General features: G+C 31.4%; 2 protein-coding genes and 1 pseudogene across 2 annotated transcripts in view; 2 read left to right on the top strand and 1 right to left on the bottom strand.

Moving 5' to 3' along the window:
* The first annotated feature begins 335 nt into the window (after window positions 1–335).
* LOC133300875 (probable LRR receptor-like serine/threonine-protein kinase At2g16250) lies at window positions 336–2590 on the top strand (annotated as a pseudogene).
* Window positions 2591–9129: 6539 nt separating this feature from the next.
* On the top strand, window positions 9130–10957 carry LOC133300876 (probable serine/threonine-protein kinase PBL11). Its single transcript, XM_061500462.1, has 4 exons — window positions 9130–9200; window positions 9873–10195; window positions 10523–10658; window positions 10803–10957. The coding sequence occupies exons 1-4, from the start codon at window positions 9149–9151 to the stop codon at window positions 10955–10957; spliced, it is 666 nt and encodes a 221-aa protein (XP_061356446.1). The 5' UTR covers window positions 9130–9148.
* A 56-nt stretch (window positions 10958–11013) lies between these two features.
* The window catches only part of LOC133300877 (probable serine/threonine-protein kinase PBL10), an 84378-nt gene continuing 77373 nt past the window's right edge, over window positions 11014–18018 (bottom strand). Inside the window, exons 3-4 of the mRNA XM_061500463.1 lie at window positions 11310–11445; window positions 11014–11168 (exon numbers count right to left, since the gene is read on the bottom strand). Of these exons, the coding sequence (XP_061356447.1) occupies window positions 11014–11168; window positions 11310–11445 (291 nt within the window). The remainder of the gene's footprint in view (window positions 11169–11309; window positions 11446–18018) is intronic.

The raw sequence follows: 18018 nt of genomic DNA on the forward strand, positions 1-18018 counted from the left end.
ATTATAAGTAAAAAATAGTATACAACAGTCACATACATTTTTTTATTTTATTTTTTTTATTGATTTGGGTCAGAATTTAGAAGAGGGAGCAATGAAGAGCAGCATCAAATTCAAAACCAGAGCTTCTAATTGGAGGTAAGAATTCTGAGTTTACTTACCAATAGCAAGCACAGAAATTAGTATGTTTTGTATTATTTAATTTTTTCTAGGTTTATGCCAAATATGCTCAATTCAATTAATAGAGTTAGAAACTGTTGCATGCTGCATACACAAACAAACGTTATCATTTTGTTCGGCAGGGGAAGGACGATGAAACATCACAAAACAAGAGCAACATGAAGACGAACATAAACATAAACATAAACTCGAGTTTCTTCATGGAACTGAATCGAGGACTGCTCAAGGCCGTTATAATCTTGTTGTTTGTTCAGTTTGGTTTAGGCAGAAGAATGGGTTCGGGTTTGAGCTTAAGAACCGAATGGCGGACTTTGCTGGAACTATGTTCGTCGTTGGGGATTAGTGGGAAGGATTGGGTCAAAAAAGCCGAACCGTGCTTTCACTGGACCGGAGTTCAGTGCGAGAACGGTCGAGTTGTGGGCATCAATTTGACCGGTTTAAGCCGAACCCGAGCCGGTCGTCTCCAAACACGGTTTGCAGTGGATTCTCTTGCGAATCTGACCCTATTGGGTTCGTTCTGCGCTTCCGGTTTTTCTCTGAATGGGTCTATTCACGAGTGGTTGGGACAGAGCCTTAGGAAACTCGAAAAGCTTGATATCTGGTCTTGCTGGCTCACCGGTCCGATTCCTGGGTCGCTTGGGGGTTTGAATGGGTTGAAAACTTTGATTCTCTCAGACAATAGTCTCACTGGTAGAATGCCTTCGGAACTTGGAAGGTTGTCTGGGCTATCGGTTCTAGATCTCTCTAACAATTCGTTGACAGGACCAGTGCCTAACTCTTTCTCTTTTCTTGTTAATCTCACAAGGCTTGATCTTTCTTCCAATTTTTTATCTGGGTCCATTCCACCTCATCTGGGTGCCCTTTCTAATCTCCAAATTTTGAATCTTTCAGATAATGGCCTCACTGCTTCGGTTCCTCCTCAACTGGGTAACCTTTACAACTTGGTTAAACTTGATCTTAGCAAGAATTCTCTATCTGGGTCATTGCCAGATCTTTTGTTTTCCAAGATTCAAATGCTCATTCTCAGTGAGAATGCCTTTGATGGTGCTCTTCCTGCTACGTTGTTTTCCGTGCCCAACTTGCACTTTCTTGATGTATCCAACAACACCCTCAGTGGACCCTTGCCTAAACTCACTAGTTCAAGCAATGTTAATTATACTGGTGCCACATTCAATCTCTCAAACAATTTGTTCTATGGACCTCTGATTACAATGCCTAGCAAATTTAAAACAATTGATTTGTCCGGTAATTATTTCCAAGGCGAGGTGCATGTTGGTCGTTTTAAATTTAGTACTAGTTTTACTCTTGATAGAAATTGCCTACGGATGATTCCAAACCAGAGGGATTTAGAGGATTGTAGAGTGTTTTATGTTGAGAGAGCATTACCCTTTAGTCCCGGTGTCAAAGAACCAACGCAATCGCCCTTGCTAGATTCTGAGTCCGGGAACAACAAACGAGAGATATTCATACTGGCAGGTATATTTGGTGGGCTTGGCTTTATTGTGCTTCTGGTATTGGTCCTCATGCTCATGCTGCTTCTAAAACAATGTAGTGGTCATAATAGCATCGGAATTCAAAGGGGGACAGCAAATGTGGGACCTGTTCCAGAAGTGGAAAATCCTACACCTCCAAAGGACCCTGTGTTTGTAGCTGGCACGGGAGAATCATTTTCATATGAGCAAATGCTTCATTTGACTGCTAACTTTGCTGAAGAAAATTTAATCAAACACGGTCATTCTGGAGACCTCTTCTGGGGAACCTTGGAAGGTGGTGTAACAGCGGTTGTAAAAAAGGTAGATTTAAATTTATTTAAGAAAGAATCATACATGGTGGAATTAGGACTATTAAGCAAGGTTTCACATGCAAGATTGGTCCCCCTCTTGGGGCACTGCTTGGAGAATGAGCACGAGAAATTTTTAATTTATAATTATATGCCAAATGGAGATTTTGCTACTTCCTTGCATAGAGTCACCTGTTCCGATGATAAATTTAAGTCTATGGATTGGATCACGAGATTGAAAATTGCAATAGGAGCTGCTGAAGGCCTATCTTACCTACATGAGTGCAGCCCTCCCCTAGTTCACAGGTACTACCAATCGTAATTTATACTTTTAAGGCTGTCTCATGATGATTGGAAAATAAGATTATGTCATGGAATTGAATTCAAGGCTGTCTCAAATATAAGTTCTTTGTCAACAATGTGTAAAGTGAGACATTGTGGAGGCCTTTAAGAACTTTTGCACTAGTGCAAGTTAATGAAATTTTTCTTTTGATTTTTTTAGAGATGTCCAAGCAAGCAGCATACTTCTTGATGATAAATTTGAAGTGCGACTTGGAAGTTTGAGCGAGGTTTACTGCCCAAGGAGATCTTCATCAGAGTGTCATCACAAGGATTTTCCGCAAGTCATCGTGAGTGTTGCATTCTTTGCGTAGCTATTTTATAATGAATATTAAAGGCGAAGATATGCTATGATGATTTATAAACATATTGAAGTGTTTACCAAAAAAATTAAACACATTGAAGCTTTAAATGGTTTTAAACACTGGCCAAACAACTGGTCCAAATCAATGTAGCAGTTACTTGCTGGCGCATGTTAATTGAACTAATGATATATTTCTGTCCTAAGTTACTGAAAATTGGCTTACTTGTAGTTAATTGATTGATGTAGATAACATTGCATTCTTATTGATAGAATGCTTCTTATAATCAAGTGCCATGAAGTGCAAACAAACGAGTTGTCACTGCCTGCTTTTAATTTAGTGATTGATGTTTATAAAAAAAAAAAAAAAAAAAAAAAAAAAAAATTAGTGATTGATGTATTTAAACTTATTCTCCAAATTATATTTAAAGTTGTAACTATTTTTTTATTTTTTATTTTTTTGGTGATGTACAGATCTTTGGATCAAGGCAATTCTGGTGAGTAAATTGGTTTGCATCTTTCTAGGTAGTCTTTAATTTTTTCTATCAAGTTTCTCATATTCTGAGTGGATTTCACCAGTTGATTGATATGAACATGACCTGCATCTTTACATTTTTTTTAATATAATTTTTGGTCCAAGTATCCATTCAATTAATGGCGAGAAATTTCTAGACAGAGAATAATGAACACTTATAAATACCTTTCACCGATTCCTTCTTGCCCAGGCAAATTCCACTTCATATGATCATTACCATCTTGAGGGTGTGGAGATAAGACACTCCTAATAATTTGCACATCTTCATTAGACAGCCATGTGGATAGCAACTTCTAATAATTACTTATGATATTAATTATTATTTATATGACAGAGAGAATTCTGAAACGTATGACCAAGATTTTATGTATAAACGCATGCTGGCAGTCCAACTAATCTCTTTGTTAGGATTATAACATATAGTAACCCTGATCTCGCTATCCTACTATTAGATTGAAAAATAATTTTCATGTACTTGTAATTTAGTAATCTTTTATTTTTGAAATAAAGCAATGAAAAAATCATTATTTTAAAATTATTATTTTATTAGTATATTACCCATTAAATAATTTTAATTATTTGTGACCCAATTTTATTAATAAATATATTAATTTCTAAAAAAATGTAATCGATTTTTTTTTGGTAAACAAACGATTTTTTTTTCTTTATCAAATATGAAATATATTTACTTTTTATTTAACATTTTTTAAGAGATATAAAAAAATATCTTATCTAATATATATAGTTATAGAGATTAATATTTATCATGTTATAGGAGATAATTTAAATACATATAAAAGTGTATGTGATTTGTATTTTTTTTCTCTTTATCTTTACATGAGAAATTATAACCATCATATTAATAAAAATTAATTAATTACTAAATATGATCCGTATAACCGTCATGATAATTTAAACACATAAAAATGTTTGTGATCTGTATTATTAAAAATTAATTAATATATATTATATAATAAATTATAACTGTCATATTAATTAAAATTAACAATTAAAATTTAATAATAAAAAATAATAACTTTGGTAAACAAATTTCTCCCCTATTTATATTCGACTTTTTGACCCCTTTGCCCTTCATTAATTAATTAATAATCATGTTGCCATTTATCCAAAACTATCTATCCCCTCTTTAATCGATTAACTTGAAGATTTAATCAATTAAATGGTCAAAACTGGCAAAAATAGTTGACTGGAAGATTTAATCGATTAAATATCTCTCTTAATCGATTAAATATCCTTCTTAATTGATTTAATCGATTAAATCTTATATTTAATCGATTAAATATTTCAAATGAACGTGAAAGCATTGATTGAATGAGACAAACACGGTTTTGGAGGTTATTTGAATTTTAAAATTTGAATTTAATGAAATAGGAGCTGATTGCAATTTGTTTTTAATAGGAGCTGATTGTGTTTTGTATTTAATAGGAGCTGATTGTGTTTAGTATTTAATCTTATATTTAATCGATTAAATATTTCAAATGAACGTGAAAGCATTGATTGAATGAGACAAACACGGTTTTGGAGGTTATTTGAATTTTAAAATTTGAATTTAATGAAATAGGAGCTGATTGCAATTTGTTTTTAACAAATTGTGTTTTGTAAAATAGCATTGTGTTTAGTATAATAACTGATTGCGTTTTGTATTTAATAAGAGTTGATTGTATTTTGTATTTAATAGGAGTTGACAATTTGTAACAAATCGTAAAATGGCAATCTAATAAAACAATCTCTTATTAAATACAAATCGCAATCAACTCCTATTAAATACAAATCGCAATCAACTCCTATTACATCTTGAAGATTTGATCGATTAAGAGGAATATTTAATCGATTAAATCTTCAAGTCAACCATTTTTGCCAGTTTTGACAATTTAATCGATTAAATCTTCAAGTTAATCGATTAAAGAGGGGCAGATTGATAGATAATTTTGAATAATGGATAAAATTATTATTAATTAATAAAAGGTAAAAGGGTCAAAAAGTCATTTATATTCCCTGCATTAATGTTTGTTGGGTTTCCAAAGAGACAAAAAGCAAGAAGCAGGAAAAAAAAATAAGGCTAAAAAAAAAGTTAAGTCAACCTTTTATTCCCTCAAATTATGTTTAGTGATGCATTTGTATTTCAAAAAAGTAAAATTACATAGGCAATATATATAAAAGATATTATTTGCATAATAATCATGAAATTGATTTTAAAATTTTCAAAAAATCAAAAAAAAATTGGATTGAATCGGATCAGATTTAAAAAAAAAATTAAACCGAATGGATGATTACAAAGTATTGGATCGGATAATTTTTATTTTCAAAACTATCGATCCAATCCGGACTGAGAACCCTCTATAAAAAGGCTACAAAAATTATAAACTCCATTAACAAAGTGACCGAATTTCCTCGTTTAACCTTTCGCTCTTGCTTCCACAATCAAAATCCAAATCATCAAGACTTGTAAAAAGGTTTCTGAAATCTCAGCTATTGAGTGCGCAATCACTAGGATCTGCCTTAAGCCAAGTAGGTTCTTTTTCTTTTGTTTTGTTTGCATTTCATTATGGGGTTGTTGCTCTTTTTATCCACCCCATTATAAGTAGACATGTATGATTATAAGACTCACAATTTATTTTGTTTTTAAGGCAAATTTTTGTAAAAACAATTGTCCGTTCCGTCTCGATCCGTATCACAAATATGAGAGTTTGAATATTATATTGCAATCAATTGTTACATGCTATGCCTATATCGATTGTCATGTTTTTAAATTGAATTTGCGATTTGATTTAAATTGAAATTTGCATCTCGATTTGTTTTATATCTCAATTTGTTTTCCATCTCGATTGTCGTGAATTGCTTCATATATGTTGGAGTGTTTGTTACAATTCACATCTTGATTGGGTTTGGTAAGTCAATCAGCATATATTGACTTGAGTTGTCTTATCTCAGATAGTCATGATTTACAAATTGTTTGATTATATATTGTTTTATCGAAAGTCGCAAACCTCTTTATATATATATATATTTTTTTTTTTTAAAAAACAAAAAAAAAAAACAAATAAGGATTTACAAATTTTATCATAGTGTCGTGATTTTGATTTACGTGAATATATATTTCATAACTGAAGGTGAGCACAGCTTGTTAATCTGATCTGAGTTTTTATTTATTTATTTTTAAAAAAAATGGAATTTGGTTGGGGGTTTATGTGCTACCCTATAGTAGGATATCTCAAACTTTGATATATTTGTTATCCTTCAGTTTGTTACACTTGAATTGGATATAAGTTTGTCGAATTTGTTACACATGTCAGACTTCTATTTGTTACAATATATTATGGTTATATTTTCTATAGCAAGTTTAGGAGATAATTCTTGGAGGCCCTATAGCGTGTGAAATCATGCTCCATTTTCGTGATATTATATACGGTATACTCTGTGCACACCTATAAATAATACCTTGTCACATTAAAGTAAGATGAATTGCTTATATTTCACGGTTGATTCACATCTCGATTTTCATGAATTTGTTCAACCTTTTGTGACACTAACTATGGTTTGCAATTTTCACATTCTGACAAAATCAATTTCAGTATTTCACATCTTTGGTTTTAATGAAACTTTGCATTGTTGAACTTTTCGTGATCCGTGAAGTTTTGGTTTAAATGAAACTTACATGAATTTTGGTTTTAAGGGTACTGTTCATGGAACTAGTGAATTGTTTCATTTTTACTTAATGTCATTTTATCGTGTTTTTCGTGAAATGATCTGTGGCCTTATCATTTATTGTTCCATGGTTTTAGATTGTTCTGACAGTTTAGATTGTTGTGATTAGTTAACTTGAATTTTATTTAGTGGCTATATTATTTCGTGAAACGTGCCTTCAATGTCACATCAAGTTTTTCATGTTTAATGGCCATTTACTATTAGTTATAGTAATTGGAATTTACATTTGCGTGACACTGTTAGCTATTGGCATTTGTTTTATTTTCACCGATAACTTAGATATTAATTTTGTTAGCATTCAAATTTGAAATCCAATAAGATTTTCAATTACTGTTTTGCATTTGGCTATTAGTGAAATATTTGTTTTCTTGTGTGAAACTAGTTAATTGAGTTCGCTTTTGAAATTAGTGTGTCATACGAGACATCTCAGTTAATGTGAAAGGTGCTTTGCTGATAAATAAATTCACATTTGGAATTATCATAATATTATGTTATTGAATTCTTTATGAAATTATTGATATTGCTGATTTTTATTAAACTTATGATTGGGCCTTTAAATTATTGGCCTTATTAGTTAGTTTTCATATAGTGCACCTTCAACATCTTTACTATGCGTTTCAACTGAAGTTTAAGCTTTGTAAAAGCTAGTATGTTATTTGAATTTTTTCTTGGCAATTAATAAGATATATATATAGAAGGTTTAAGTGACATGCAATATATACATATGCTTTTCTGATGCACAAAGTTAATTGTTATTATTTTCGAAAACCAGTGGTGTTACTGGCACAATTTATAAGTTTGTTTTGACTAATTTCTATTTTTGAAATATTTTGGATTGTTAGCGTGAATTGTGGTATATTCAGATTTGCATATTAATATATAGTGATTCTTGAAATTCATTCAGACTTTCAGTTACTGTTTCACATTTGACTTTTAGTGAAACACTTGGTGTTGTGAAATAAATGGATTATTATTTTTATTAGTTTGGGTCTCACATTTGCATATCCATATAGGTTGAAACTTTTGATTGGGCCCCTACATTTTAGAATTTAACTTAATACTATTCATGTTCTGTATAAGTTTTGAAATTCCTAAAACTGATACGATTGTTGTTCCAATATTTAATTAGTTAACATGAATTCATCCTTTTGGTTTTTATGGGAACTATGCAATTTTTGACTTTTGAATTATTTCACTTTGGTGGAATATTACTGGTCTATGTTTTAATTTCTCTTATTTGGAATTTTGTAAACTGAATTTTGATTCAGATTTGGTGTTGACATTAGTTTTGTTTATTGGACTATAAATTTGGGCATGTAAATTATTGAACATTTGATTTTTATTTTAGTGAAAATCGTTTGGACTTTTGCATAGTTTTGTGAAATAAGTTCACATGAGTATGTCTCATAATTAATAAACTTGGTCCCTTTTGGGATATTTTAGTGGGTTTTCACATTTTGAATATAGTGAGATTGGTTTCATATTTCATTTGGCTACATGGTTCTTCAATGTTTTATTTAAATTGGGACATTTATGACTGGTTCACCGTCATTGGTTTTTGGCAGTGCAAAAACATTGTTGCCATATTTTTAGTCTCATTGATTGCAGTCTATTACATTGTGACTTGTGATTGACAATAGAATAAATGCAATTAAGCATATTTTGCATTGAGATTTTTGATTGTAGCTTAACATATAAAAATTAATATTTACTCTGTTTTGGTGGTGCCATTGGATCATTTTATTGAATAAAAGGGAGTAAAACTACTGTATAATTTGGCATTAATTGCATGTGGCAAAAGGAAATTAAATGGGTATAACAAATTCTGAACACATGACTGAAGGTTAATATTTATGCACCGTGTGAATTAAATTAGGCATGTTTTTATGTCATGTATTATAATGATTTGATTGTATGTATTAATTAAAGTTTCATTATACATACAATATTGAGATGAATAATTTGAATATTTTGGTATTATTGCTTATGGTTTGAAGCAATAATTCGGGTTTGGAAATTAATGTCAAGCGATCCATATAATTTCATTTAATCAGGGATTAGCCTTAACACCCTTAATTATTTCAATTATATATTGAGAGTCTTTGGATCACAGAAATGGTGTGACATTAGTTGTAATTCATCATACAAATATAATAAGAATTCTTGTATGATTTGTTGTGACAAAATTTGTTGGATTGACAAAGGCAATATAATTTCTGGAAACACATGGTGTGAAGTGTTTCATGTTTCTTAACCTTTGAAATCTTCGTTTATAGGGGTGATTTTGTTGATGGGTGCTTGCTTTAGCAATCGGATTACGGCTGTGAGTCCTTCCATTACAGGTCACCTTCTTCTTTTTGACTTGCATCTTCATTTTTTTTTGTTTTCTGTCAATATGTGAATGAGCTAATTATTCTCCAGATTTTGGTTTTATCAATATGGGATTGATTGTCAGAGTTAAAGTTGTTAACTTTATGGATAGTTGTGATGTCATGTCCATGTATCCTACTCTACGGAACATGCTTGGGATCCTTGCAATTTAAGGCTGCTATAGCTTTTCTGATATGTTGATCCGTGCTTCATAAAAAAAGAGTTTGATTTGGGAGACCCATTGGATTGTTAGACTCTAGATTTGGTCCTTAATGTGAATTGTAGTTTTTCTATCCCCTTGAAATTCCCACTCAGGGTCAGTTTGGTATGAGAGTAAAAATGGGGGTGAAAAGTCTTTGGATGAGTTTTCAATACAATTTTAGTAATAAAACAAATCATTGAATTTTTCACCTTCATTTTTAACCCCATTCCAAACTGATCAGAGGTAATGTTTTCTGTAAGATAATTCCTTCAAACTGTAATCTGAGTCCGAGGGAAATTCTTGTTAAGACAACATAAGGATAATTCTGGGGTTTTGTGGAAGTCCATGTAAATTTGGTATTATGAGTGATGACTTTGTTTATTATAAGGCCAATGATGGTGAGTGAGTCCTTCTTAAGTTGATTTTCTTGGCATTGATGTAGGGTTCACTTCTAGAAGTGTAAGCAGGAGTGGCCATGACATCAGCTCAAATAGCAGTAACTCATCAGCCTCCATATCTGTCACTTCTAGAAGTGAGGGTGAGATCTTGCAATCTTCCAATTTAAAAAGCTTCAGCTACAGTGAACTAAGAGGAGCCACAAGAAATTTCTGCCCAGATAGTGTCTTAGGGGAGGGTGGATTTGGTTATGTTTTTAAGGGCTGGATTGATGAGCATTCACTTGCCGCTACCAAACCAGGAATCGACATGATTGTTGCTGTAAAGAGGCTTAAACAAGAGGGCTTCCAGGGTCACAAAGAATGGTTGGTCAGTATCAATTCTTCTCTGGATACTCCTTCAGTTTCCTCTCTGATGCATATTATTCTGGCTTCAAACTTTATTTCATTGTATATTAACAAAATTCTAGGCAACTACTAGCTTTTTTTGGATACTCTTTCATTTTCCCGGTATGATCCCGTTTGGGGGATTCTCTGTGGAACTGTATGTTTGTTCTCATTTGATCTTATTGGCATTGTTGGCCAATTCCTGTAACTTCAATAGCTCACTTTGGAAGGACTTGACTATGACACTGAAGTTCAATCATTTTCTAAAACTGATTGATGTTCTTCTTGTTTTGTATTGTTTGACTCACAGGCTGAAATCAACTATCTTGGGCAACTGCATCATTCTAATCTTGTCAAGTTAATAGGATACTGCTTCGAGGATGAGCATCGACTTCTGGTTTATGAATTTATGCCTAAGGGCAGCATGGAGAATCATCTGTTCAGAAGTTACTACCTTCTATTTTAGTCGAATAATTCTTTGTTCCTTTTTGTTCCCATTAAAAGAGTTTTTTTTTATTATTTTTTGTAATAATTTAAAGTTCAATTGTAAGTTCTAATACTAAAGTTTCCTGAAATCATCATTAATACAGGAGGTTCTTATTATCAGCCATTCTCTTGGAGTTTACGATTGAAAATAGCCCTTGAGGCTGCAAGGTGTCTTGCTTTTCTCCATAGTACAGAACCTAAAGTCATATACCGTGACTTTAAAACTTCAAATATCCTACTTGATACTATATGTACATAATTGCAACTTGAGCATGTCCTGTTATGGTTGAATATTTGAGCATGCTCAAGTTGAAATTATGTACATACAATATCAAGTAGGATATTTGAAGTTTTAAAGTCACAGTATATGACTTTAGGTTCTGTACTATGGAGAAAAGCAAGACACCTTGCAGCCTCAAGGGCTATTTTCAATCGTAAACTCCAAGAGAATGGCTGATAATAAGAACCTCCTGTATTAATGATGATTTCAGGAAACATTAGTATTAGAACTTACAATTGAACTTTAAATTATTACAAAAAAAAAAAAAAAACTCTTTTAATGGGAACAAAAAGGAACAAAGAATTATTCGACTAAAATAGAAGGTAGTAACTTCTGAACAGATGATTCTCCATGCTGCCCTTAGGCATAAATTCATAAACCAGAAGCCGATGCTCATCCTCGAAGAAGTATCCTATTAACTTGACAAGATTAGAATGATGCAGTTGCCCAAGATAGTTGATTTCAGCCTGTGAGTCAAACAATACAATACAAGAAGAACATCAATCAGTTTTAGAAAATGATTGAACTTCAGTGTCATAGTCAAGTCCTTCCAAAGTGAGCTATTGAAGTTACAGGAATTGGCCAACAATGCCAATAAGATCAAATGAGAACAAACATACAGTTCCACAGAGAATCCCCCAAACGGGATCATACCGGGAAAATGAAAGAGTATCCAAAAAAAGCTAGTAGTTGCCTAGAATTTTGTTAATATACAATGAAATAAAGTTTGAAGCCAGAATAATATGCATCAGAGAGGAAACTGAAGGAGTATCCAGAGAAGAATTGATACTGACCAACCATTCTTTGTGACCCTGGAAGACCTCTTGGTTAAGCCTCTTTACAGCAACAATCATGTCGATTCCTGGTTTGGTAGCGGCAAGTGAATGCTCATCAATCCAGCCCTTAAAAACATAACCAAATCCACCCTCCCCTAAGACACTATCTGGGCAGAAATTTCTTGTGGCTCCTCTTAGTTCACTGTAGCTGAAGCTTTTTAAATTGGAAGATTGCAAGATCTCACCCTCACTTCTAGAAGTGACAGATATGGAGGCTGATGAGTTACTGCTATTTGAGATGATGTCATGGCCACCCCTGCTTACACTTCTAGAAGTGAACCCTACATCAATGCCAAGAAAATCAACTTAAGAAGGACTCACTCACCATCATTGGCCTTATAATAAACAAAGTCATCACTCATAATACCAAATTTACATGGACTTCCACAAAACCCCAGAATTATCCTTATGTTGTCTTAACAAGAATTTCCCTCGGACTCATATTACAGTTTGAAGGAATTATCTTACAGAAAACATTACCTCTGATCAGTTTGGAATGGGGTTAAAAATGAAGATGAAAAATTCAATGATTTGTTTTATTACTAAAATTGTATTGAAAACTCATCCAAAGACTTTTCACCCCCATTTTTACTCCCATACCAAACTGACCCTGAGTGGGAATTTCAAGGGGATAGAAAAACTACAATTCACATTAAGGACCAAATCTAGAGTCTAACAATCAAATGGGTCTCCCAAATCAAACTCTTTTTTTATGAAGCACGGATCAACATATCAGAAAAGCCATAGCAGCCTTAAATTGCAAGGATCTCAAGCATGTTCCGTAGAGTAGGATACATGGACATGACGGCACAACTATCCATAAAGTTAACAACTTTAACTCTGACAATCAAGTGAAAAATTGCAAACCATAGTTAGTGTCACAAAAGGTTGAACAAATTCATGAAAATCGAGATGTGAATCAACAGTGAAATAAAAGCAATTCACCTTACTTTAATGTGACAAGGTATTATTTATAGGTGTGCACAGAGCATACCGTATATAATATCACGAAAATGGAGCATGATTTCACACGCTATAGGGCCTCCAAGAATTATCTCCTAAACTTGCTATAGAAAATATAACCATAACATATTGTAACAAATAGAAGTCTGACACGTGTAACAAATTCAACAAACTTATATCCAATTCAAGTGTAACAAACTTAAGGATAACAAATATATCAAAGTTTGAGATATCCTACTATGGGTAGCACATAAACCCCCAACCAAATTCCATTCTTTTTAAAAAAAAAAAATAAATAAATAAAAACTCAGATCAAATTAACAAGTTGTGCTCACCTTCAGTTATGAAATATATATTCACGTAAATCAAAATCACGACACTATGATAAGATTTGTAAATCCTTATTTGTTTTTTGTTTTTTGTTTTTTTAAATATATATAAAGAGGTTTGCGACTTTCGATAAAACAATATATAATCAAACAATTTGTAAATCATGACTATCTGAGATAAGACAACTCAAGTCAATATATGCTGATTGACTTACCAAAACCAATCAAGATGTGAATTGTAACAAACACTGCAACATATATGAAGCAATTCACGACAATCGAGATGGAAAACAAATTGAGATATAAAACAAATTGAGATGCAAATTTCAATTTAAATCAATTCGCAAATTCTTTAAAAACATGACAATCGATATAGGCATAGCATGTAACAATTGATTGCAATATAATATTCAAACTCTCATATTTGTTATACGGATCGAGACGGAACAGACAATTTTTTTTACAAAAATTTGCCTTAAAAACAAAATAAATTGTGGGTCTTATAATCATACATGTCTACTCATAATGGGGTGGATAAAAAGAACAACAACCCCATAATGAAATGCAAACAAAACAGAAGAAAAAGAACCTACTTGGCTTAAGGCAGATCCTAGTGATTGCGCACTCAATAGCTGAGATTTCAGAAACCTTTTTACAAGTCTTGATGATTTGGATTTTGATGGTGGAAGCAAGAGCGAAGGGTGAAACGAGGAAATTTGGTCACTTTGTTAATGGAGTTTATAATTTTTGTAGCCTTTTTATAGAGGGTTCTCAGTCCGGATTGGATCGATAGTATTGGAAATAAAAATTATCCGATCCAATACTTTGTAATCATCCATTCGGTTTAATTTTTTTTTAAATCTGATCCGATTCAATCCAATTTTTTTTTGATTTTTTGAAAATTTTAAAATCAGTTTCATGATTATTATGCAAATAATATCTTTTGTATATATTAGCTATGTAATATTTTTTTTTTGAAATACAAATGCATCAGTAAACATAATTTGAAGGAATAAAAGGTTGACTTAACCTGTTTTTGTAGCCTTGTTTTTTCTTCCTGCTTCTTGCTTTTTGTCTCTTTGGAAATCCAACAAACATTAATGCAGGCAATATAAAGGACTTTTTGACCCTTTTACCCTTTATTAATTAATAATTATTTTATTCATTATTCAAAATTATCTATCAATCTGCCCCTCTTTAATCGATTAACTTGAAGATTTAATCGATTAAATATCCCTCTTAATCGATCAAATCTTCAAGATATAATAGGAGTTGATTGCGATTTGTATTTAATAGGAGTTGATTGCGATTTGTATTTAATAGGAGCTGATTGCGTTTTATTAGGAGTTGCCATTTTACGAGTTTGTTACAGATTGTCAACTCCTATTAAATACAAAATACAATCAACTCTTATTAAATACAAAACGCAATTAGCTCCTATTAAATACAAAACACAATCAGCTCCTATTAAATACAAATTGCAATCAACTCCTATTTCATTAAATTTAAAATTCAAATTTCAAAATTCAAATAACCTCCAAAACCGTGTTTGTCTCATTCAATCAATGCTTTCACGTTCATTTGGGATATTTAATCGATTAAATATAAGATTTAATTGATTAAATCAATTAAGAGGGATATTTAATCGATTAAGGGGGATATTTAATCGATTAAATCTTCCAGTCAACCATTTTTGCCATTTTTGACCATTTAATCAATTAAATCTTCAAGTTATCGATTAAAGAGGGGCAGATTGATAGATAGTTTTGGATAAATGGCAACATGATTATTAATTAATTAATGAAGGATAAAGGGGTCGAAAAGCCGAATATAAATAGGGGAGAAATTTATTTACCAAAATTATTATTTTTTATTATTACATTTTTATTGTTAATTTTTATTAATATGACAGTTATAATTTATTATATAATATATATTAATTAATTTTTAATAATACAGATCACAAACATTTTTATATGTGTTTAAATTATCATGACGGTTATACGGATCATATTTAGTAATTAATTAATTTTTTTAATATGATGGTTATAATTTCTCATGTAAAGATAAAAGAGAAAAAAAATACGAATCACATACACTTTTATATGTGTTTAAATTATCTCCTATAACATGATAAATATTAATCTCTATAACTATATATATTAGATAAGATTTTTTTTATATCTATTAAAAAATGTTAAATAAAAATGAAATATATTTCATATTTGATAAAGATAAAAAAATCGTTTGTTTACCAAAAAAAAAATCGATTACATTTTTTTAGAAATTAATATATTTATTAATAAAATTGGGTCACAAATAATTAAAATTATTTAATGGGTAATATACTAATATACTAATAAAAATAATGATTTTTTCATTGCTTTATTTCAAAAATAAAAGATTACTAAATTACAAGTACATGAAAATTATTTTTCAATCTAATAGTAGGATAGCGAGATCAGGGTTACTATATGTTATAATCCTAACAAAGAGATTAGCGGGATTGCCGGCATGCGTTTATACATAAAATCTTGGTCATACGTTTCAGAATTCTTTCTATCATATAAATAATAATTAATATCATAAGTGATTATTAGAAGGTGCTATGCACATGGCTGTCTAATGAAGATGTAAAAATCGGTTATAAACCACAAACCGGTTTGGACAAATTAAAAACCGGTTTTTCTAAAAAAAAAGTGGTTCGGTTTAAAATCTAAACGTTTAAAACTGATTTGGTTTGATTTTTGACAATAACCGAACCGAACCGCTCTATGCACACCCCTACTGGTAGCTTTCATGACAGAGTTCGGTAATGTACTCAATTTCGTTATACTCATCACGTTCGTAAAATAATTTTCACTAGTTTGATATATTTCGGCTCCATTTGCCCGAAATTTATTTTTACAAACCTAATTTTTTTTCTTTTTTTTTTTAACTTATTCACGGAACGTTGACTACGGTTTATTATATTCACACCATTACTTATTCTTGCTTAACCATTTTATATTTTTTAATTTATCAATATTTAAAGTAAACAAAAAAAGTTATTAATGAATGAACCAATCTGTATAAGTATTGTTAATCAATAATTTAAGTCCTGATTAAGAACCTTTATTGGTTCAAAAATTAAGTAGTCATTTCCGCGTGCGACCAACAATTATGCACGATTAAAATGTTTTATAAAATTCTACCAAAAAAATGTTTTATAAATTTTTTATTATAGAGACTAGAGCTCATTTTAATTTAAAAAAAAAAACACATGGAGTTAGTTTACACTTGCTAGCTGACTTGTCAGCAGTTAATTGGATTGCTCTGTAATTTCTGCTTTCTTTGGGCCTAAAGGCCCTTTATCTACCCAAAAAAAAAAAGTTGAACGTAGATATTTTTTCAGGCCCATACAATTTAAAGCAAACGAGCTATTTAAATTTATTAAATTAATGTCGAACTTTATATTAATTAAAACTGTTTATTCTATAAATTAAGCTCAAAACATTAACTCAACTAAGTATTTTTTACATGTATTTAGTTTAAAAATAAGTGAAATAGAAAAAGGGAAAAAAGTATCTAATGTTATTTTAGATAACTTTATCTAATGTTCATCGAAACGACGTCGTTTCGATGAACATTAGATAAAGTTATCTAAAGTAACTTTAGAAAAAACAAATTCATAGAAAAAAATGTAAAATCCAATTTTGATACATAACGAATTAAAGTGTTATTATTACTATTAATTTTATTTTTAAAAAATATTTAATATATGTATTAAATACTTTAGAAGTTAAACATATAAAAGTTTAAACTCGATTCATTTAATAAAAAATTTCAATTTATTAAACTACTAAGAAACCAATCTACCTGCTTAAGAGTTGGGTCGGGCCTTAACAGCAACACTAAACATCATACCAAGTATTATGGACCTGAACAACTTTTAGAGGCCAAATATGAAAAGCCCAACTCACACGTATCCCCGGTTCATATGCGCTTACCCCGTAAAAAAAAAAAAAAAAAGTATTTTCTCATGTTGCATGAGAATGCAATTCTCATATTGTGACCCTTCGGTTTACGTGCAATTTTTTTTTTCTTTTTTTTTAATAAATGTGAGGTCCATCACTAATTGAGTCACAAGAATTCAATTCTCATACAACCGTGAGAAAATCAAACCCAAAAAAGAAAGCTTACACCGGTAGTTGAGAATATATACAAGTAAACTGTGCCACATTTGCATCCCACAGTTATGCACAGGGTCAAGCTCTTCAGAAAACATCTCTACAAACCAATAACGGAATGACACAAAACTAGTTCCAGCTAGATTGACAAGTAGACTATAGATAGACATCGCGGGAACAACATCAACATCCCTAGCACCGTCCGACAAGCCAACCGAAATTGGTAATGACCTTTGCGGTTCACGAAGTGGGCAAGATAGAAGATTTTATTAGAGGGTATTGAGCTAGACTGCATAATATATGAAGGGAACCCAAAGGGAATTAGGTGAAGATATGAGAAAGAGAGAACTTCAAATGATATGATAGAAAAGGATATAAGAAAAGAGAATCATTACCCAAAACCATTGGTCAAGCGATGAGCAAATTGGTTTACTTAATTAGAGATTTCAAGCACTGTCGAACCACTGATTGCTTCATTGAAAACCAAATTAGTTCGATTCCAACATATTGCTCAAAAGTATTTTGACATGTATTTTCCTCTTTGGATTATCAACTTCTTTGATGCCAGCGATTATGTAGATGTGATCAACCACCAAAGGTATGACCAAGTTCACTTGCTTGACTTGATGATAGTCACCACCGAGCTTTTGTGATCGTTAATTAAGACTGAAGAGTACGACTGTGTCATACATTCAAGACTCGAGGAAGCAATAGTACTGAGCACTGACAACCGATGTGTGACA

The sequence above is a fragment of the Gastrolobium bilobum genome, unplaced genomic scaffold (assembly GCF_033153095.1).
Source record: "Gastrolobium bilobum isolate Gb01-03AN ecotype WA unplaced genomic scaffold, APGP_CSIRO_Gbil_v1 utg7534, whole genome shotgun sequence".
NCBI classification, from domain to species: domain Eukaryota; kingdom Viridiplantae; phylum Streptophyta; class Magnoliopsida; order Fabales; family Fabaceae; genus Gastrolobium; species Gastrolobium bilobum.

What these genes read in the sequence shown, in the direction of transcription:
- LOC133300876 (XM_061500462.1), top strand. Translation starts at nt 9,149, where the DNA reads ATGGGTGCTTGCTTTAGCAATCGGATTACGGCTGTGAGTCCTTCCATT. An exon ending in AGGGTCACAAAGAATGGTTG is followed by an intron (nt 10,196 to 10,522) that starts GTCAGTATCAAT and finishes TTTGACTCACAG; the next exon opens with GCTGAAATCAACTATCTTGG. An exon ending in GGAGAATCATCTGTTCAGAA is followed by an intron (nt 10,659 to 10,802) that starts GTTACTACCTTC and finishes TCATTAATACAG; the next exon opens with GAGGTTCTTATTATCAGCCA.